The 22,452-nt window shown below is 49.3% G+C and overlaps 1 protein-coding gene across 1 annotated transcript in view; it reads right to left on the bottom strand.

The window, feature by feature from the left end:
* Window positions 1-787: 787 nt before the first annotated feature.
* Window positions 788-22,452, bottom strand: part of LOC135813640 (uncharacterized) — a 29,898-nt gene continuing 8,233 nt past the window's right edge. The window contains exons 2-9 of the mRNA XM_065326702.1: window positions 21,896-22,189; window positions 12,973-15,161; window positions 5,877-5,925; window positions 4,914-4,980; window positions 4,247-4,326; window positions 2,678-2,924; window positions 1,995-2,043; window positions 788-1,424 (exon numbers count right to left, since the gene is read on the bottom strand). Of these exons, the coding sequence (XP_065182774.1) occupies window positions 2,022-2,043; window positions 2,678-2,924; window positions 4,247-4,326; window positions 4,914-4,980; window positions 5,877-5,925; window positions 12,973-15,161; window positions 21,896-22,189 (2,948 nt within the window). The 3' untranslated portion in view covers window positions 788-1,424; window positions 1,995-2,021. The remainder of the gene's footprint in view (window positions 1,425-1,994; window positions 2,044-2,677; window positions 2,925-4,246; window positions 4,327-4,913; window positions 4,981-5,876; window positions 5,926-12,972; window positions 15,162-21,895; window positions 22,190-22,452) is intronic.

Below are 22,452 nucleotides of genomic sequence, written 5' to 3'. Positions count from 1 at the left end.
TTTGCTTAAAAATAAAGCTGGTGATTGAATATCACATAACATTGATGGAATGGAGAGATTTATACAGAGGGGAGCCCAGGCAGCGGCCGGTTCTTGCAGTTGGCAAATGCCAAGTGCGAGTGTGCCGAAACCTATAGCCTGTATTGGCACGATTTGGGGTTGTGAGCATTAGAATAGGGCTTGAAAGTGCTATGTCACAGCATAGCAACAATTTAAAAAAATTCACAAAGCTTACCCCTTTCTTTATCTCTGATATTGCTGACCCACCCAAGTAACTTGGGTGGTGTGTTGCTTTGCTGCTTCGATTGTAGTTAGACCGCATTGTAATGTTATTAACTGGTCCCGTCATGGTCCTGTAACAGTCGGCATTCTTTGGTGCCATGGGACTTAGCTTATGGACATTTTCGCTGCGCTCACTTTCCCCTCATTGGTCTTACCATAACCTTGGACCTTCCATGCTGGAAGGCTGTTGGTTCGCGCACTGGATGTGTGTGAGGGCTAGATCTCAGGTCGTTGAATGTCACAGTAACATGTCAGTTTTGTGCCCTGTTATCGCACTTTCTGACTGCTTATTACCTTGTTACAGTCGTGGATAGTTGCTTCATAACTCGTTTCCATGTGATTTCTTCTTACTAATACATACATGCATGGGCATACATATATGCATACACACGCACACACACACATGCACATGCATACACACACATGCACACACACACAAACACGCGCGCGCGCGCACACACACACACACACAATATGAAGCCAAATGTCCACGAAGGACACAAGATAATTGAAAATACTAGTCCAAGAATATAGAAAAATGAACACGGCATATCGATGCCGCATTGATATTATTGTCATTGTACAGGTTTGCGTATCAGAGATAATATCTTTTGTGTAGGAAAAGTGACACCTCGTTCCGCTCCTGCATTTTTAATTGCCGCTCTCGAATAGTCAAAGGTGTTGCACTGAAAGATGAAAGGTTCATATGTAGCCTGAGTCATTCTCATGGGCAAGAATCAAAGAATCAAGTGCGCCTGTACGTAAATGTTCGGGTTGGCAATAGGTTTGCCATGCAACTGAGACAAATGCAGTGACTACTGTCAGTGCTATGGCAGCTGCAGAACAGCAGTTTCAAGTATTCTTGTTTGATGATTGACTGTGAAAGTTGCAATAACAGCCTCGGTCTTGGACAGCAAAAGAAACACATGCCAGCCAGCCATCGCGGGTTCGGGGAAATGGCTCCTTCTTCATGGGCTTTCAATGCAACTGGATAGATCGGTATAAATAAATGATAAATAGATGAACATAACATTATAACAGCAGACAACGAGAATACCGTAACTGCAATTGCAGCAGCTGAGCAATGCGATTGACTGACTAATCTTTGGTGAGTCAACCATCATGTCCACTGCTCAGATTCCCTGGAGAGAAAATCAAAACAAAGCACTAGATTACCACAAAGAAACCTAACCTCAGCAAACAGAAGTAGCTTAGACTCACAGTTAGGCTGTTAGGTAGGCCATCAGAAAACATATATTTTTAGTTATGTCCATTGAGTGTATAGTGTCGCCATGCTACTTCAGTACATGTAACCCGTGTTAGGTTTCTTCTCTGTGTGCCACAGTGGTGTATTGCTGAAACCTGGTGGCAAGACAATCACGGGAAAGTCGCCACCGTGCACCGAATCAGATCAAGCGTGGCTTGTCAGAGAAAGCCATGTGGTGTCATGGGAACTGGTCATATCAGAACAGTTTTTGATACAGTACACTCATATATAGCTACTGTGCCTTACAGACTAACTGCAAAAGTAACTTCGGAACATAACACTACGTTCTTGTTACAAGCCCATAGGCTATAGGCTGCAACGCAAAAGAGACAAAGTCTTCACTTCCCTACAATGGTGAAAGGGCAGGAGACAGCACGGGAATAGAAGGGAGTAAGTACAGATTGGATTCCTAGGTGCACTGGTAGTTGATAGCATTGCCTTTTACCTGTTCCTTTCCCAACGCAGTGCTTGCTCAATCATTGTATGCAGCTTCCCTGTTAGAAAACAAAACCAGAAACCAATGCTGGGGTCAAATCACTGGATATCCACAGTCAGTTCTTCGGGGACAAACGATCTGCAACGACTTTATCGATGATCAATATGAAGAAGGGTGAGCAGCAGCTTTTGGCTCATTGACTCGAATAACTTTAATCTGTCCACTAGGGAATGCACTCTCTGGCCAACCTTGTTCCCAGCACCATCGATAAAATCAATACAAGTTAGGTGGCGACTTCTCGGTAAGGGTGAGTGAGCTGATAATGCCGTTGGGAAGTGAGTGAAATCGCAGCGTGAGTGCAGAGATGTACAGAGTGGAATATGAAATAAGGTGTGTTTCGCTCTCAGCCTGTCCTTTTCACTTGCTCTGAGGGGCAGGGCCAATGCTGTACACGCTCACATATTCTACCACTGCCACTGGTCTTGGCTGCCGCTAAGGTCAGCTGGTGATGGGCAAGATTGTGGTTGCGCGTTGCATAGACCAAGGAGCATGTAGGACTTTCAAATCTGATGCTCAGAAGCACATCATGCTGGGCGCAATGCTCTTGTATCTTCCCTGCGATGCTATGACTGCCTAGATACAAGAGCATACGTGTTCACCACTAACAGCACAGGCCTTCTCTGCACACTTACGAGAGGGCCTTCCAGATATCGCCACGATGGCTTTCTGCATGTTTAGCCAGCATTCCATACAGTTCGTTGATGGTCATTCCCTGCCTCTTGTTGATGAGGTACAGAATGATGCAGAATAGGTTATCCATGCCTCTCCCTTCCCCACGGATTACGCCAGCATTCGCTTCATGGAATCGGTTTAGTTCAGCACCGTAGACGTTCCTCATCGCGTCATCAACCAAGATCACTGCAGCTCTACCAAGATTTCCTTCAAGAAAAAAGGGATAAAAGGCAACGCAAACATGACAAAATGTATTAGGACAGGGTTGGATGAGGCACATTTAATGATTTTCATGGTCGTGTAGACGTGTACATTCCAAACGCAATGGGGATGGAAAAAATTCCGGAAGCTTTCGCTACTATTTTTAAGATAATTATATTCAAAGATAAGTTCATTATTTCTGGTTCTTCCAGAAATTTTAGCAATCCGGGCTACGCCGTACCCCCAAGTTTGGCCCAAAATTTGTAATTTCAGTAAAAATCAACATTTCAACAGCCACTTTTCTTGATTTCAGGCAGGCATAGTGGGATGGTCTAAGACCATATTTGAGAAACAGAGGGTACCAGGTTAAAGTCCTGGTTATGGAAGGATTTTTTCCAGCCGTGCTACGACCCACAGTTAATGCAGTGAATGGGATTATCGGTCTTTGACCACTTGCTGGCGAGCTGATCTACTCGCCTCCCACCGCTTCAGGAGCTGCATCTGTGCCTTGTTGGTGTGCTTTCATTCTGTTTCTGTTGTATAGGTGTGCCGTCCCCTTAAAAATAGCTAATGTGCCTTGCACCTGAGAGTATGCATGCTTCCTGATACATCTATGGCTACAATAGGTGTCAACTGCAGTTTCTGACTCTCATGCCATGCTGGTGCTTCGCTTCATGCTACTACTTGCTATATGCATATAATTCTGCAGCTCGTTCCTCCTACAAATGTAGTCCTATCACAACAGTACATGCATGGTAAATCTACTTGCTGCGCACGGCTTGCTTTGTGACTGTTTCATGTTTCCGGCGACCTGGGTAAGTTCCCGATCGGAGATGGTCTGTGCAGGACGTAGTTTCGCTGGTCTGTTCTTTCCTTCTTCTTCATGTTACTTCAACTCTTGCAATAACATTTTATTTGCATCCCTGGTTTCTCGGCCTGGTTGGGGTTGGGCCATTGTGCAGTTGAAGTCACGCTCCGTTACAATGTGACGTGAAATAGTGTACAGAACTCAAAATTCCATTTTCTCCTTTGACAACAACAAACTACTTGTAGTAAGCTAACGATAAACTAGTAACACTAACACAATCCGACTGTCTCAAAATACAACAAAATCACATGCAAGAAGTCCTTTCAAGTTTTGAACTATCATTATTTTTCCTTTTTTGCACTGGCATGTGTTGTGAGCCTTTTTGGCTCGGCTCGTTCCTCATTCCTTTACTTTGTTCGGCTTTTGCGAAGGCTAGCCAAGCCTGCTTGGTTAAGCTTACAATAATAATAGTAGCAATGGCCATTGACATGAACTACATCAGTTTTAAAGTTCAGCTCACTTCTTTCCTCGCCTGCGACAAAGTTCTGGAGTACAGACTCGAAGTCTACCCAATCTTTGATCTGTGCCAGTGTCTTCCACCTGCAGCATGTGCACACAGGTTGAATAAAGGGGAAACGCATGGAAGCCAATGTTATCACTGAACTTATAAGTAGACATTTTTATAGCTCACAAACTAGAATGTATACTTACAACTTTAATAGAGACTGAATTTATTGACAAGAGTATATTTCAAGGAGCCAACAAACGAATGCTATGGCCAATGTTTAATCACATGACTACTGCTACTGTAAAGCGTGAAATTTTCGCGGCGTTTTTAGTTCGCGTTTTCAGAATCTGGACAGGTTTGCGAGGTTTTAATTTTGCGATTGCAGAATGTGCTACTGTGGCATTCTTGCTAAACCGTTCATGGATCTCCTTTTCGCGCTGTCTAAATTTCGCGATTTCCACGCGGTCGTGAATTTCGCAGAAATTAGACCATCGCAATAATTTCACGGTTTACAGTATATGCACTGCAAGCCTGCATAATGTTGTAGGCTGCCATTTGTTTCGGCCAATGTCACAGAATCCTGAGCTATGAAAGCTGCAATCGGAAGGGCGAGAGCTGATTATGTGCCGGCCCGGAACTCCAACTAGAGTAAGTTTAACCACACAACAAAAATACTAACCTAAAATCGCAAAGCGAAGCACCATCGGTTGCAGGAGTGGGAGAACTAGCTTCACTTGAATCTTGCACTGCAACAGAATCAAAAAGAGAACACATAAAGAAGGTGCAAAGGCCATCAGACGCATCAGCGAACACATAGGAAACACTGGCCACATGCAACACATGTGCCATTGGCAGCAAGATCTCAGAATGTCTTTGCACAACGTTGTTGCAAGACAGTATACAGGCATGTTGAAGGTACCACACACACACACACACACACACACACACACACACACACACACACACACACACACACACACACACACACACACACACACACACACACACACACACACACACACACACACACACACACACACACACACATGCAGATGCAACGTATACATGTACACACACAGGTGGGCACGCACACACGGTTTGTTGCAGAAGTTTATTGTCGCCACTGAAACAAACATGGTTCATTTCGTACTCGGACGGACCCATCACTCCTCCAAAATGAACACAGTTTGCAATGCTGGACACCACAAATCAAGTGCATGTACACGTAGTGCATTGTAGAGCAAGTTATGATTTTTCGACCTCGCACCCTCCTCCTCCTCTGCCACGAACGATGTTCGCTTCATGTTCGCTTCAGGACGACAAAATATGACAGCGACCCCATAGCAATTCTATGACAATGTAATGTCAGTCGTCCAGAGCCCAAAACAGAGTCAGAACTGCAGTGTTGGTTGGGATCAAACACCAGCTTGCGGTGAGAAGAGGCTCACATTTTACATTCTATCCACAGCAGATATGGTCCTGTGCTCATGCAGTGTTCAATACCCGAACGGGAATAGCTACCACAAAACGAAAATAGAACAGCGTACGGTTTCCTTGCGACTAAAGGTTCACACGAATGCGGACATCATGCAAAACATCATTTGGAAGTAGCAGATCTGTTTGAATTGTGCATCCAACTAACCTGAAGGAAGAGAGGTCGATCTCGGCTCAAACAGCCTTCCATGTGCATCCTGCAGGTATTGCAAGAGACCAAGTACACGCAAGCACATGCCCACGCCCACACGCACACACCCGCACTCACGCACACACACACACACCCGCACACACCCGCACATGCCCACCCACACCCGTGCACGCACACACACACGCACACACAAATACATGTAAACACACACGAGCAAAAGCACACATGCATGCAAACACGCACACGCACAAGCCATAATCGCCGAAGTCAGAGTAGGCTCAAAATGGTTATCTCCTCATCCACATGACGGGAATACGTGGCAAGTTTTAAGAAAATAGAGAAATGGTGCAACTTTGTGTGTGAAGAACTCTCCTCCTAAACAGAAATAACACAGAATTACAACAAGGCCTGGTGGAACTTGTCTCTTGTTCGTGCCCCCCCCCCCCCCCCCCCACAAAAACATATGAACTAAAGCAGAGGCGGATCTAGGGGAGGGCGCAGTGGGCGCGCGCCCTCCCCTCAAATATTTCGATTTTCTTTTTTTTCGTGGGCAGTTGCGCAAGTCACAGTCATACTGTGACAAGTAGTTTCTAGTGTCAGATAAGAAAGTTCTTCTGAACACGGAGTAGTTGTTTGACTATTAGTTTTGAAATTAGTTTTCAGTTGACGAACTTGTATAGCTAAGTCGGTGAAGGGGATGGCGCACCGCCCGCCCAAGCGGCCAGGGAGCCAACAAACTCTCCACGGATTTTTCGCGAAGCGAACTTGCGCTTCGTCAGCTGCTCAGTCAAGCGATCCGTCTTTGGAGGAGAATTCGGACCACAGCGAAGGTTTTTTTATTTTTTTATTTACTTGAAACCACGCACCCAATTCGTAAAAGAAGAAAGAAGCAGGAAATGACAAAACAACAGACTAACAAGACATTGACTGAATGGGGCTGCAAATGCAACGCAGCGGTGGTGATGGGGTGCTGCAGGCTCTGCCGACCAATGGTCTCGGCATCCGCGCCTACTTCACGCATCAGAAAATCGGGAGAAGAAGAGAAACAAAAAAAGATTGAAAAAGTATATAGCGAAAAGTATAGTGTGGAGAGAGAGAGAAAGAGAGAGAGAGAGAGAGAGAGTCCTGAGATTGAGGTCTGCTCAGACTCTGATCTTCCCCAAATGGAATCTGAAGTAGATTCTGACGACGATGGTGGGACTGTCAGTAGTAGTGATGCGAGTCAGGAGCGTTTAGCTGTTGAAACTATCGCAGATGACGACGTTGTGACTGTCACGAATGATGTGGCTGGTGGCACTGCTACGCAGCATTATTGTTCTCCATCTCAGCATGTCTTGAGCTTTGAAGCACTATCTTTACACAGTTCAATGTAGTACGGCGATGTTCCTCTACAGCCAGAGTCCTCAATGCAATGAAGTGGTTGAAAAAGTGGGAGTGAGTGCATGTGCTAAAATAGACATAACCGCTACCGTAGTTCCGCGCATATAAGCCAGTTTGGGGATAAAATATCCAGTAAAACATGTTCGTTTTTTAGCCCATGGGCCAATATTCGAATTTTGAAGGTTCACGAAAAAGTACAAGTCCGTGCTCATAGTGGGTCTACCATACTCTACTGGTAAACTGCACTGACCTGCTGTACCTTGGTAGGAAGAGTCCACATTGTGAAAAAATATTGTTGACACGCGAGTTGCATTTGTGTCTGTTTATAAGCCTATGGGCTTATAAACGGAGGTGGGCTTATATCCGGATGTGCCCGTGGGTTTATACGCACGGAATTACGGTAAGCCTGAGACGTAAAATAGCCGCTATGTCGTAATGTGTACAAAATACATGTACCGCATGGGTTCCCTGTCATGGATATTACCCGCGCCCTCCCCTCAGCTGAACTCTGGATCCGCCGCTGTAAAGCTAGCGGCAGGCGCTTCTAACGTAACGTCTTTTGCATAGCTGCGGGAATTCAATCAGGTCAAGTCTCTCACCTGGTCAAGACCCAGCCAGAACATGGCCTGCTCACGGATCATCTGTATATCCCGCTTCTTTGAACGTGTACACAGTGGGTAGTATTCAGCCACTAGGGTGGAAGCGTCCAAGGCGTGCGCACAGCTTGGTGCGCAGCAGGTAGATAAGCCATGCTGTAAACACTCCTCGCCCGATGTTTCTCCGCAGGGGCATGGCAATGTGCTGATCACTTCGACCTGCAGGCCCCACTTCTGTAGCACTGTGAGCACGATTGCCCGGACTTAATCCAGCGTAGACTATCCGCTGCCGCCGGGTCGGCCCACGCAGTGGACGTACACTTGTAAGCCGTAGCGTGTATAGTGCAGGTGCAGCCATGGACAATCGTTCCAGCAAAGGCGAACGCTGCACCGTGACAGCATGGCAGCCGAGCGATTGTGTGACTTCAGCAGCACCTCCACCACGCATTGCCAGTACACGAACACGGGAAAGTGCATCAACTCATCGCTGTCTACGTGCTTAAAGGACACGTAGGCACAGGAACAAGGCAGCTGGGGGTCCGTGCCCATGTCCCGGACGATTGCAGGTACAATAAACTCGTGCTCATCCTGCACAATTGCCAGGACTGAGAGCCATTCTAGGATTTCAAAAATGAGCTTGAACCCATCACTGCTTGCTCTGACTGCTTGCCACGCCTTAGCATGGTCGCAGTAAGACTGACCCTCGAACATCTTGTTGAGAGCTTTGCGTGCCAGGGACTCCGTCATGAACCCAGACTTATAGCGCTGCTCTTCGTGCCTTGTGATGTCTCGGTCAAGCTTCATGTAGACAAAGGCATTGACACAGTCCAGGATGAACTGGGGCTCCAGGATGACCGTGTCTTTCAGCTTGAAAGTTGGGAAGTACGCCAGGTGGCCTGCTTCGTGACAGTACTTCAGCAGCAGCTGTATTTGCTGGTCACTGCAGTCATGTGGAACAGCCTTGACTTGCTTCGCTATGAACTTTGCCTCCTTGAAGGAAATCCAAGGCCACGTGACCTCCTGCTTGAGCGTGTGTATGGTTATGCAGAATCGGAGCCATGGAACAGGGATGTTACGTTGGCTCTTCCGGCAGCGGTCGATGATGGCCTCTCTCAATCGCTGCAGCTCATCTGCTTGTGCTGCACTTCCAGTGGATCTGGTGCTGTCGATTTTGAAGTACGATGTTTCGGTCCAGACAAGGTTCTTATACGGCGAACCTTCGATATTCTTTCGAAGTAGTTTACAAGGATCAGGCAAATCGGTTTTCTTCCACATGTCACTCTGACACCCCACTACAAACACATCATCTGCAGCACTCTGATCTGTGCTGCTGTCAGCTTTCGCATTCAGCAGCAGCATGTCGAGCCAGCTTAGCAGCTGGTCTAGGCGAGTCGCATTGGCCGGTAGAGTGGCCCGCTCGATACATTCTTCCTGGCTGAACTGAAATTTATCGAGCTTGGGAAGGGTCTCTAGAAGGTCCAGAGAAGAGTTGTATGTGGCAATAAAGGTTGTGTTTTTGGCCATGAAGAGGGGCTGCACGGATTGGTAGACTTGCTGCCCTCCAAGGTCGCGGAATGTGATGACGGTATAGTCGGGCGTGTTGGCCCGGTCAGAGATGTACTTTACCCGGTCTGCGTTGAGAAATCCTGTGATGGTCTTGTGGTATTTCCTCGCGCATTGCTGGCCCGTCGCTGCTGCTGCTGCTGCTACTGCTGTCCTCCATAGGTCCTGCATGGGTCCCAGCCACAGGATCCTCTCCTGCTGGGGCTCTCTCTCTGTCATCTTGTGTTGTCTCTTTGTCTTGGGGATGATTCGAAGTGGATGGTTTGCACATCATGGTGAGGACCTAGAGTCGACTCAGAGCATCTGGCATGTCTGGGCATTCGATGAATCGACAGTCATCAGAGATGCTTGTAGTTGCGTAGGACGTGCGCATGCCGGGCGTGCTGAGTTCATTCTCATCGTGCATCTTCTCGTGTACCTTTGCCATGACCTGCCTCAGACTGGAGTAGCAGGCGTCTGCCTCCGATGGGTGGTCGAGCGTTGAGAGGGAGGAAGGCATGTGACGCACCACAAGCCACGGTGTGACGTTGAGCAGGTTTCCAACGCATTCTCAGCGACTGAGCAGTAGCAAGCTGGCGGCTACTAGTATTTCGGATGAATGCACTGTAGTGTGTGTAACATGTGCAGACCAAGTGGCTGAATTAGAGTTGAGTGGATCTGATATAGGCTTCACCAGCACCAGTAATTACACAAGAGTTATCCTAGCCAGAAGTAGCTCATTGTTCAACAGGAACTGCATTTTCTGGAGTATACATGTCCACCGAACTTTAATTATAGGTTAGTGCATGGCAGGGAGGGCCTTATGGCTTGTTAGTGCCCGACAGGTTAGCCTGAGGGCCGTAGGCCCGAGGGCTACCCTGAAGGGCACAAACAAGCCATAAGACCCTCCCTGCCATGCACTAACTATTTTAGAACGAGGTTACATGCATTATCTCGCTTCCATTATGCTTTTGTACCATTATAATTATTGGGTAGTTTTGTGGTTTGTGTGCAGAGAGACTTGGTGTGGTATGAAAGAATATTTTCTTCCGGTAAGTTATGGTAACTCAGCACCACTGAGGACTACTAAAAGTAGAAGGGAAGCAAATGAAATGCTGGGCTCTTATTGCGAGCTTCATTCTTATTCATAGCTTGTGGAGCTATTTAGGGGCTTTGAGAGCCCCTTGCCGATACCTCTAATGACTTTGATCTTCGGTTTTATAGGTTTCCGCCCGCTGTTGACAAAGGAAAATCGTATAGATGAAAGAATACGGGAGGCAAAAACCGTACACACTTCTCAAATGCGTAGCTTTTAGTAGTACACCGTACATTTTATGCAGAGTTCATTATCTGCAACGTACTAGTATAAATACAGGAGTTGTACGCACCCGTTTAGAGTATCTTCAGCGGGCTTTAAACTAATCCAAGGCCCTCGACGCGTCATCAAGAGTAGTAAAATTATGATTGAGCGGGCTTTAAACTCTGATAAAGCCCTTGGCGGGAATGTCGCTGGTTGGTCGTTTCCTGGACAACGAGACAGACCTCGTTCTAAACACTCATAATTCACCCAAGAAAAGTTGGTACCGCTTTAATTTAAGGTTAACATCAGCATGTGAAAATCAGTGAGAGCGGGTGGATTTTTATATCACACGGAGGAATGTTTCTCAATGCAACATCGACCGGTTGATGTTTCATTCCCAGATCCTGCTACACACAGCTAGACTGCAGCCTCGGACTGCATGCAGTAGACATGACAGGACACAATACACATTGCAGTCGTGTTTCGCGCAGCTACGCTAGGCTACACTAGGCTAGGCTTCACTCCTCATAGCTCAGCGGGAGACATGCGCACAGCGGTAAGCAGTGCGGTGATTGCATACGATCTGAACGCAGTTAACAGTCACAGTGATGTGGCATTCTGTTCTGAACACGCTACAACCCAGCCTTACATGCTGTACAGAAATAATAATACAGCTTCTGGTGTGCCGCCAAACATCAGTGCGCACGTGCTCGAGAGCCGAACATACTTTTCCCATGGCCTACATGTAGGATGGTCAACCGGACTGTGCACAAAGTAGCGTGCGGTAGGCTGCGTAACTGGACATTTTTTCAGTAATCTATTTTATTTTACATGCACACGTTCTCAAAAACAACAGTGCACTGTGACGACCATATATGGCGACACAACTGGGTGCATGCGTACGGATATCGCACATTGGATCAATGGCCGGACATTTTGATACAAGTCACTTTCTCTCTTGCTCATGGTCGTTCCTTTTCAGTTTCATCTGCTGTTCAAAGCTGAATCATAGCAGTGTCCAAACGTAGCGGCTATGAGACTCTCTTCAAGCTCAGAGTCAGTGAATCTGCAAAGCAAGTAGGTCTAATGGGTGTACTTAGGACAAGACTTTTGCTAAGACATCCATGCAGTATAAGATACTCCGTACCGTATTTCCCCGATTATAGGTTGCACTCGATTATAAGTCGCACCCCCATTTTTAGGTTTGAGCGATATCGTTTGGATATATTCACTTCAGTAGTAAGTCGTGCTCGATTGTAAGTCGCACTCCCTTTTTTTACCCTGAATTTTAGTGTAAAAAGGTGCGACTTATAATCGGAGAAATACGGTACTCACCATGTTGTATTTCCCACTTCTTTGCCATAACGATTATTCAGAACCCATCAGGGATAGAAGAGCGCATGCTCCAGTGGTTCTTGCCTTCATTTTTTCTTATTCGTATACTTCATTTCTGTGTCATATAGCTCCATCCTATTATCAAGCTATGAAACCTGTCCCATGAGGGTGCCTCGGGAAAGGACATTTTAGCCAAGTGTTAGCTGCTCTGGCTAAGCTTTATGATAGGACGGAGTTACATGACACTGGAGCATGCGCTCTTCTATCCCAAATGGGTTCTGAATAATCATTATGGCAAAGAAGCGGGAAATACAAAATGAAGAGTACAGAGTATCTTAAACTACATGGATGCCTTAGCATAAGTACACCGGTTACTTAGGCTATCGTGCTGCTGGCCGTAAATTCCACTTTGGTGAACGCAGGGTTGGCGAAAAAACCCCAAAGTCGTCGGCAATGAAAAGAACTGTTCACGCAGCAAATGAGGGATGCGGCTTATAGACCGAATACAGAATAGATGTCGATATTTCGTGACATAATATCTGGGTGCGGCTTATACTCCGGTGAGGCGTATACTCCGGAAAATACGGTTTTTATACATTGAATAGAAAGTATGGACCCTGAAATTCAGCATGCATTACGCACGCACACACGTACGCATGTATGCACCATGCACGCACGCTCGCATGCACACACACATGCACCATGCACGCACACACGTACGCATGTATGCACCATGCATGCACGCTCGCATGCACACACACATGCACCACACACGCACACACGTACGCATGTATGCACCATGCACGAACGCTCGCATTCACACACACACATGCACCGCATTCGCATGCACACACACACGCATGCTTGCACGCGTGAACACACACACATACACACACACACATAGTGACAAACACACACGCAAACCGACATAAACACATACCTGCTCAAGGCCGAGCCAAAACTTTGCTGCTTGGCGTATCATCTGTGTCACTGGAGGGCGAGGAAGACGGCAAACAGGCACCAAACCCACAGTCACGTTGTGGAGAGCATGTGGGCAGCTGTTGTTGCAGGACTTTCTCCCATGCTCCAAGCATTTCACGCCAGAAGGGTGCTTACAGTCGGTTGGGCATGGAAGAACCTTCACAACGCTTGCCTGCAGCTTGCCCTTTCCCGACCATTCGCTTAGCACATTCTGAACAGTTGACTTCAGCAGTGCTAGCGCTGGCTGGCCTGTGCTGGCACAATCCTGTGCCTCTGAGCTCCGCTCCAGACAAACCCTTAGACCGAACCGGGCATAGCTAAGCCGTAACCACTGCCAACCATCCTTGACCCAGTAAAGCCGCACTCCATTGAAAGATACACTACAATCGGTGCGGTTCGGCGACTCCTTGAGCATCTCAACCACACACTGCCAGTAAAGAAAGACAGGAAACGGGATTTGGTGTCCTTCTTCCCCTGTCATCTCAAGACATATGTATGCTGGCGGTGACAGATCAGCAGATCTGGCTTCTTCTAGTGCTTCGTTCGGTACTACTGCTGGCATAATGAACTCTTGCTTCTGTTGTCCATTGCCAACAGTGCGCTGAGTGATAACTAGGACTGACAGCTCTTGGAGAATATGGAATGCACTGTCCCATTCATCTTGATGGTCCTGAAGCAGTTTCCAATGTGCTGTCTTCTCTGCTTTTTTGGCAAATTGGTTGAAGGCAAACCTGGCCAAAGCTTCAGATATGAAGCCCTTGCCATAGCGTTCTTCATCGTACTCAGACGGCGACATGGCATCGCAGCTGTCCTCCAAGTCGACGTATGCCAGGGCAGTCACACAATCCAGGACAAATTGCTTGTCCAGAATAACGAGGTGTTTGAGTTCACGAGTGGGGAAGTATGCCAAATGACCGGACTCGTGGCCATACTTCAGCAGTTCCTTCATCCCTTCATCATCGTGTCTCCCGATGGCATCCAGGTCTTCAGCAATGCCTTGAACACTTTTTAAGTCCAGCCATGGTAGCTGGATGGTTGTCTTCAACAGCTCAATGGCCATGCAAAAGCGCAGCCATGTCACAGGAATGTTGAGCCTGCTGTCTTCACAGCGATCAGCAATGGCCTTCTTCAGGGCCTTGGCACCATCATCGTCACCTGACTTGGACTTGGTGTTGTTGACTAGGAAGTGTGACTTTTGATTAGATACCAGTCGCTTGTACCGCGATTCCTTGATCCTATTGTGAAGCAACACTTTCGGATCTGGCAGGGTTTCCTTGACCTTCTCTTCGTCATAGACATCTCCATGACAACCGACCATGAACACATCTCCTGATGTCTCGTCTGTGTGATCAGATTTGCTATGGAAGAGTGGCATGTCGAGCCATGAGAATACTTGATCAATGTGGGTAGCATCACTTGGCAAAGTCGCACGCAGGATTGGTGATTGAGCCATCTGCATTTCTTCAAGCTCTTTCTCATCGATCTCCGCCTCCAAATTCTTTGATGCATTGTACGCCACTATGAATGCGGTGTTCTTCATTATGAGCAGTGGCTGTACAGACTGGTAGATCTGCTGACCAGCGAGGTCTTGAAATGTGATCACGGTGAAGTCAGGTTTGGCAGCAGCTTCCTTGATGTACTTCACCATGTCTGAAGAACGGATGGCTTCTATTGCACGTTGCACGAAGTCTTCTCCTCCTACTGAAGGCTCACTGATGAGGATTTGCCGTGAAGGATTTCCAGGAAGAATTGGTGCAGCTCCGCCAAACGTAACTTCTTGTGACCTTGCGGCATCACCGTGTGGAGGAGTGGAGTGATCTGTTTCTTGCAGTCTTTTAGAGTCGCTTTGTTCGTCCTTCAGTATCGTTGTTACGTACAGCTGCCGCAGCGCTTCAATAACATCACTGCATACTATGAATTGGCCATTTTCAATTGTTGTGACGGCGAATGAAGTTTTCATTCCAAGCGTGCTCTTCTCACCGGAGTCATGCTCTTCACCCAGTATGGTCTTCAGCAAGCTTGTCTTTCCACAACGTGCAGCTCCAAGAATTGCAATGTGCAAGAAGCGGACGCTTGTTGTGTCACCACGCCTTGCAGCATCTCTTTTTGCTCTTTCCAGTTCAAAAAGGTGTTCTGGAGTGACTCCATCTGTTTGCAACAAAAACAACAGAAGAAACAGATACTGTATAAGTACAAATTTTTGTTTGGAATTAACTTTCGCTATATTCGTTAGGGGGCACGAAATAACTAAAGTTTGTACCAAAATGTGGGCTTTGCGCAGCAAAGCCTAGTTAGCCCATATGCACACGCATGCTAGTGGTGGTGGAGTGCTGCGAGTGCGTGTCACGTGACCACCTCGTGATTAAGCCGCGTGCGCCGCGTGTGGCCTGGCAAAATTTTATGGACAATCGTGGATCCGGCGTCTAATTATTTGGAGACGTGTTTTGCTGAGCTGTCTTTGTGCGAAGGAGCGTTCTTTGCAGTTGCAGTTTCTGTGTCAAGTCAAAGTTTTTTGCAAGTCAAAGTTTTTTCTTCCTTCCGAGGTTTCCCCTCTTCTCCGTTACTTGCTGAGATGAGCACCCGACGTGTCGTGACCCGCAGCATGGCTGCGCGAGCTCCTCTTGCTGTTGCAGCACCCCCTGCTCCCCCCCACCCGCAGCATGGCTGCTCGAGCTCCTCCTGCTGCTGCAGCACCCCCTGCTCCCCCGGCAACGCCCACTCCGGCACCTGGGTGTTCTCCTGGCCAAATGGCAACCCTCCAGGCCTTGATCGCCACATCGTTCCAGGCGGCTGTTAGAGCCGTCACCCCTGCAGCCTTGGGTCAGACGGAGTCGACACGCCGCCCGTCCCGCCTGGCTGCCCCTGCCAACACTGCCGATCCTCGGGTGCAGGTGGAGGAGTCGTTTCCTACAGGTACGGGTGTGTGTAGTAGTAGTTCCACACGTGTGCCTACTAGTGCTAGCTCCCCTACCCCTGTGGCTGCGTCGACTGTCGTCGACGGGCTGTCTCCCCCTAGTAGTGTGACTATCCATAGCTCTCGTGTGCCTACTCCAAGTGTGAATATCTCTAGCAGTCTTCCGTACAATGATTTTGTGTGTAACCCTAGTGCTGTCAATGCCGGGTCCCGTAATGGGGTGACTGACCACGTGCCCCGTAGTACGTACGACAAGGTGCTGCGCGGGGAATATGTGGAGCTTGCGTTGTTCCTCACCCCCCTCGCGGACGAGCCAGCCGCAAAGCGAGTCCGGGTGTCAGAGGATAGCGGCCAGCTAGTGCTCTCCCCGTCCCTGCCATCCCGCCGCAAGCTGGAGAGCCCGTCCGTTTGGCTGGAGGCATGGTCGGTGTATTGCGCACTGATCTGCGACACCCAACCCGCAAGGGCGGTGTCGCTGATCACGTATCAGCTTCGTATCATTCAAGCGGCGAAACGATATAGGTGGGCGGCGGTGTGCCAATATGACGAGGAGTTCCGTCGGAAACTCGCCCACAGCCCTGGCATGCAGTGGGATGTGGTGGATCAGGACCTGTACACCCGCTGTTTCACAGGCCAGGCGCTCGTTCTCTGCCCGCTCTGCAAGCGTCTCGGACACACCGCGGCGCCAACACCTGCACCTCCCGGGACCAGTGCAAGCCCGGCACGACCCAGCCAGCGTGCGAGCTGCACAAGGGCCGGTGTAATTTTCGGAACTGTAGGTATCGCCACGTCTGCAGCTCCTGCGGAGCTCCCGACCACGTCGCCACCCGGTGCGGGGCTCTCGCCGGCCAGTGAGACCCCGGCTAGTCCGTATCCTGCTTTATCCACGCACACACCTCACACTCCTGTTGTTTTTAATGCATCCGTGTCTGATTCGCACGCACATACACACCCTGCCTTACCCACGCACACCCCTCACACTCCAATTGTTCTGCAGGCATTGGAAATTGAATTGCTCGCACACCCTGATCCTGCATTTGTTGCCCATTTGTTAGATGGTTTGCGCTATGGTTTTAGAGTTGGCTATGACGGTCCCCGTCATTCTTTGCTTTGTGAGAATCTTGCTTCGGCATTTGTTTCCCCTGAGATTGTTTCAGCTTACCTCACTAAAGAGGTTCAGCTTGGTCACACGGCCGGTCCGTTTCGGCAACCGCCGTTCGCCAACTTCCGTTCGGCTGGCATCGGTGTCATTCCGAAGAAGTCAGGTGGCCACCGCCTGATAGTGCATCTATCCGCGCCGGCCGGCGCTAGTACCAACGATTGCATTCCCGAAGACCTGTACAGCCTCGAGTACATTACTGTCGACGTCGCCGTGGGGCACGTGATCCGTCACGGGAAGGGCGCGCTAATGTACAAGGTGGATATCCGCCACGCGTTCCGCAACATCCCCGTCCACCCACACGATTGGCCCCTCCTAGGCATGGTGTGGGACGGGCAGTATTATTTCGACAAGGTCCTGCCATTCAGGCTGCGGTCTTCCCCGGCTCTCTTCAACCTGCTGGCAGATGCGCTATGTTGGATACTCCAGCACAACTATTCCCTGGCCGACCTCGAGCATTATCTGGACGACTATATCGGCGTCGCCCCGCCTAGCCCCTCTCCATCGTCATCTACCGCAGCCATTCCACAAGCGACGCTGCTAACCGTGTTTGAGAACTTGGGCGTTCCAGTGGCTACCGACCAGGACAAGGTCGTCCCTCCAACGACTGTGATGACTGTGCTGGGGATCGAAGTTGACAGTGTGGAGCAGGCGACTCGGCTTCCTCAGGACAAGTTGTTCGCCCTCCACACAGCTCTGGCAACTTGGCTCCAGCGCACCGACTGCCTCAAGCGTGAGCTCCTGTCCCTCATAGGCACGCTGTCCTTCGCCGCCAAGGTGGTCCCCCGGGCCGCACGTTCATTCGGCGCCTCATTGACCTCAGCACAACGGCTTCCTCCATGTCTGCCCAGATCCCGATCGACGAGGAAGCGCGCCTCGACATCGCCTGGTGGCATCGCTTTGCGGCCGACTGGAATGGGAAGTCCTTCTTCCTCGACCAGGCCTGGTCCCGTTCTCCTGACCTCCAGTTGTTCACAGATGCCTCTGGCGAGGGCTACGGGGCTACTTCCAGGGCGACTGGTTTTTGGGAAGTGGCCGGAGGAGTTTGAATCTCCTCAGCTAAGCGTTATTATGGTTAGAGAAATGGTTCCCATTGCCCTAGCTTGCTGCATTTGGGGTCCGTGCTGGGCAGGGAAGAAGCTGCTGTTTCATTGCGATAACGAGGCGGTAGTTAGAGCTTGGAAGAATGGTTCATGTAAGAACAAGCAGGCCATGGTGTTGATCCGCTTTATGTTAGCTGTTGCCGCTAGGCACAATTTCATATTGTATATCTGCCATATTGCTGGCACTAATAACGGCATTGCTGATGCTCTTTCTCGCTTGCAGCTGACCCGCTTCCGTCAACTGGCACCAACGGCGGCTGCTTCGCCAGTGCCATGCCCCTGCCTGACCGTGTTGCTCTAGGCCTCGAGGCTGATGCCCTTGTACCAGGTTCAGTGTCGGAACGCTCAGCGAGAACGTTCTCCACTGGCATTGAAACCTTCAATGATTATTGCGTTAAACATATGTCAATCCCCTTGCACCCTCTAAGGAGGATATCGTATTATTTGCTACCGAGCTGTCCCGTACGAGGTGTGTGGCGACTGTGCGTGTGTATTTGTCAGCGGTACGGTATCATTTGCTGTGCAAGCGTGTTCCTGTGACTTGTATGCAGTCCGTCCGTCTTTCTGCAGTTCTCAAGGGCCTTGAGAGGAGGCAGGGTCCGCAACCACGACGCGGAGAGGTCTCACTGGGCAAGATCTGGTCGACTTACAGCATTTCCTACTCCGGTCCAACTACAGCGAGTCGGACCGCGCAATGATCTGGGCCAGTGTCTTGACAGCGTTCCACGGCCTCCTGCGGGCGAGTGAGTTCCTGGCACCGCATGCAACAAGAGTCGATAGAACGCGCACGCTAACCTGGCAGCAGATCAGCGTCCAGGCGTCATCGGCAATCGTCCGCTTGCGGTTGACGAAGACAGCCCAGCTGGGTGACTGCGGCCAAGTACAGCCGCGCGAGACGCGCGACGACTTCTGCCCTGTGCGTGCCCTGACCGCCTATCTGGTCCTTGCGGGTCAGAGAGAGGCGACGGAGCCAGTGTTTGTGTTTGCGTCTGGCCGGTTTCTGACCAGGGAGGAAATGACCAAGATTCTGCGGCAAGCCCTGAGGACGAACGAGGTCAGCTCTCACTCCATGCGTATCGGTGGCGCTTCACTCATGGCTCCGTGGGGCAAGTGAATGGCAAGTAAAGCGGGCGGGCCGCTGGAGAAGCTCTGCATGCGAACGTTACGTGTGGCATGCAGCCGGGATGCCTAGCTTGTAAGTTATTGAGCAGCGCTCGCCATGATAACTAGGGTGTGTATGCCTGCACGGGCGCGGTATTATTGTGAGGAATTCGCTGCACCTGCAGCCGTGGTCACAAAGCTAGCTCGTTGCGGGTTGCGGGGAACGGGATGCCATGGTTTCTAGGACTACTATCTTTTTGGGGCAAACGGGCCTCCTATTATGTCTGTATGTTGTGACGCCCGATGCCAGGCAGTCGTGTGAGCCCTCGGTGGGCGATTGGCTGGCCTCGGTGGCCGTTTGCGTGCTCTCGGCGGGCAAGATGATATCGGCCCACGGTGGGCAGTTTGCTTGCCTCGGTGGCAATTTGCGTACCCTCGATGGGTGGTCTGCTGGTTTAGCTCTCGACGGGCGGTTTGCTGGCCGCGGCGGCCATTTGAGCGCCCTCGGTGGGCAGTTTACTAGTTTACCCCTCGGCGGGCGGTTTGCTGGCCTCGGCGGCCATGTGTGCGCCCTCGGTGGGCAGTATGCTAGTTTAGCCCTCGGCGGGCGGTTTGCTGGCCTCGGCGACCATTTGCGCGCCCTCGGTGGGCAGTAGGCTAGTTTAGCCATTCGGGTGCCCTCGGTGGGCAGTATTCTAGTTTAGCTGGCGGCGGGCCGCGGTGGCCATTTGTGCGCCCTTGGCGGGCAGATGCTAGTTTCAGTCATGCATCTTTACTCAATCAATTATTATCAAAGAGCATATTCTTGAATATTTGAATTGTCCAAAAGAAATCATGGCAACCCCCAACCCAATGTGTCTATTGTATGTTTGTGCATGCCATTGTGAGCGGTACGTTGTGCGGGTGTTTGCGTGTCAGAGCATGGGTACACCAGTGGCGTGTGCGTGCATGTGTGCGCTTGTGTCTGTCTGCATGAGTGCACGAGTGCCCAAGCTGGGCATGCGGGTGCACTTGGAGGTGCTTGCATGTTGACGGGTGCAGGGGCTAACTTAAGTTATTTCTAAACGTTAGGGGTGACAGACCTCAGAAACGAAATTTAGTACGTAACAAGCCTGCTGGTGGAGTGATATAACGAAAGATTTCGTGAACGAAAATTTGTACTTATACAGTAGACACTGCTTACACAATCAGACCCCGAACAAGTAAAAACCGTCATTCAACAGCAGAGTGAAACTCTTTTGCAGGGAAATTTTGGGATATATGTAATATAATTATATCTGAGCCTGCAGTTCTTCAGTTCTGAGCCTGCAGTTCTCTGAGCACTGAATTGGCTGGTTTGGGTCCGAGGAGACTGCAATGTACAATAATTCCGACAGTGTAGTGTAGTGTAGTGTAGTGCAGTGTAGTGTAGTGTAGTGCAGTGCAGTGCAGTGCAGTGTAGTGCAGTGTAGTGCAGTGCAGTGCAGTGCAGTGTAGCGTAGTGTAGTGTAGTGTAGTGTAGTGCAGTGTAGTGCAGTGTAGTGTAGTGTAGTGTAGTGTAGTGTAGTGCAGTGTAGTGCAGGGTAGTGCAGTGCAGTGCAGGGCAGTGTAGCGTAGTGTAGTGTAGTGTAGTGTAGTGTAGTGTAGTGTAGTGTAGTGTAGTGCAGTGTAGTGTAGTGTAGTGCATTGCAGTGTAGTGTAGTGTAGTGTAGTGCAGTGCAGTGCATTGCAGTGCAGTGCAGTGAGTGTAGTGTAGTGTAGTGTAGTGTAGTGCAGTGTAGTGTAGTGCATTGCAGTGCAGTGCAGTGCAGTGTAGTGCAGTGTAGTGTAGTGTAGTGCAGTGCAGTGTAGTGTAGTGTAGTGCAGTGCAGTGCAGTGCAGTGTAGTGTAGTGTAGTGTAGTGCAGTGTAGTGTAGTGTAGTGTAGTGTAGTGCAGTGTAGAGTAGTGTAGTGCAGTGCAGTGCAGTGTAGTGTAGTGTAGTGTAGTGTAGTGTAGTGTAGTGTAGTGTAGTGCAGTGCAGTGTAGTGTAGTGTAGTGTAGTGCAGTGTAGTGTAGTGCAGTGTAGTGTAGTGCAGTGCAGTGCAGTGTAGTGTAGTGTAGTGTAGTGTAGTGTAGTGTAGTGCAGTGTAGTGTAGTGTAGTGCAGTGTAGTGTAGTGAAGTGTAGTGTAGTGTAGTGTAGTGTAGTGTAGTGTAGTGTAGTGTAGGGTAGTGTAGTGTAGTGTAGTGTAGTGTAGTGTAGTGCAGTGTAGTGTAGTGAACCGCGACTCCACCTTTTTTGTTCAAGCATGGCATATGTGGCATCAATGGAAAGGCAATGACCTCAGCTACCTAAAATAGCATCGACAAGGGAGTACTGGCCACGGGATCAGATAGAAGCGGGCGGGCTCGAAGTCAGGCCAAAGAGATCTCACGCGGGGCCCCATTTAACCCTTTGTGTACGGACTGTACAACTTTCGATCCCCTGGGATTGAAAATTTTCAAAATTTCAATCGATCGGAACTCAGTCATTACTGGGTTATTTCCAAAAACTAACATAGTATGTACGTCGAAGAGAAAACTCTCAACTGTCCATTAAACACCACCAAAGTTGAACACATTGCAGTAAAAGTATAGCAACAACATACCTGTGTGGCCCAAAATGGAGAGCATTTCCTTGCTCTTGTCCACATACCCAAGATCCTCAATGACAACACAGAGATCACGATAAGTCGTTAGGCCACCAGCTCTGAGCAACTGGATGAGCGCCTCATTATGATCAGATAAACCATCCCGGGACTGAATTCTCTTTAGTCTCTCTATTGATGCGCTGTCAGTTATGAGATGTTTCTTGATCACCATCCGTCGCAGTAGATCTGCGTCAACTTTGTTCAACCATGGTTGAATGTCACACACAAACCTTGTCAGGTCAAACGGATTGTCTGTTGCGAAAGCAGCAAAATACAGAAGGCACAGATGACACATGAACACACAACTACACACAACTACATGTCAAGAAACAAATAAAAATGGAATTGCACAACACCGATAATACATGGAAAGGAATTTGAGTGGACACACCATTCCCATAGCGCTGCACATCCGAACAAGTTCCGTTATTTTACAACGTTTCGGCACTTGGCCATCGTCAGGTGATAAGAACAATGGACACACACACACACACACACACACACACACACACACT

Source organism: Sycon ciliatum, chromosome 1 (assembly GCF_964019385.1).
Source record: "Sycon ciliatum chromosome 1, ocSycCili1.1, whole genome shotgun sequence".
Classification (NCBI taxonomy): domain Eukaryota; kingdom Metazoa; phylum Porifera; class Calcarea; order Leucosolenida; family Sycettidae; genus Sycon; species Sycon ciliatum.
The sequence above is the reverse complement of the archived record's forward strand: the minus strand, read 5'-3'. Positions and strand labels throughout refer to the sequence as shown.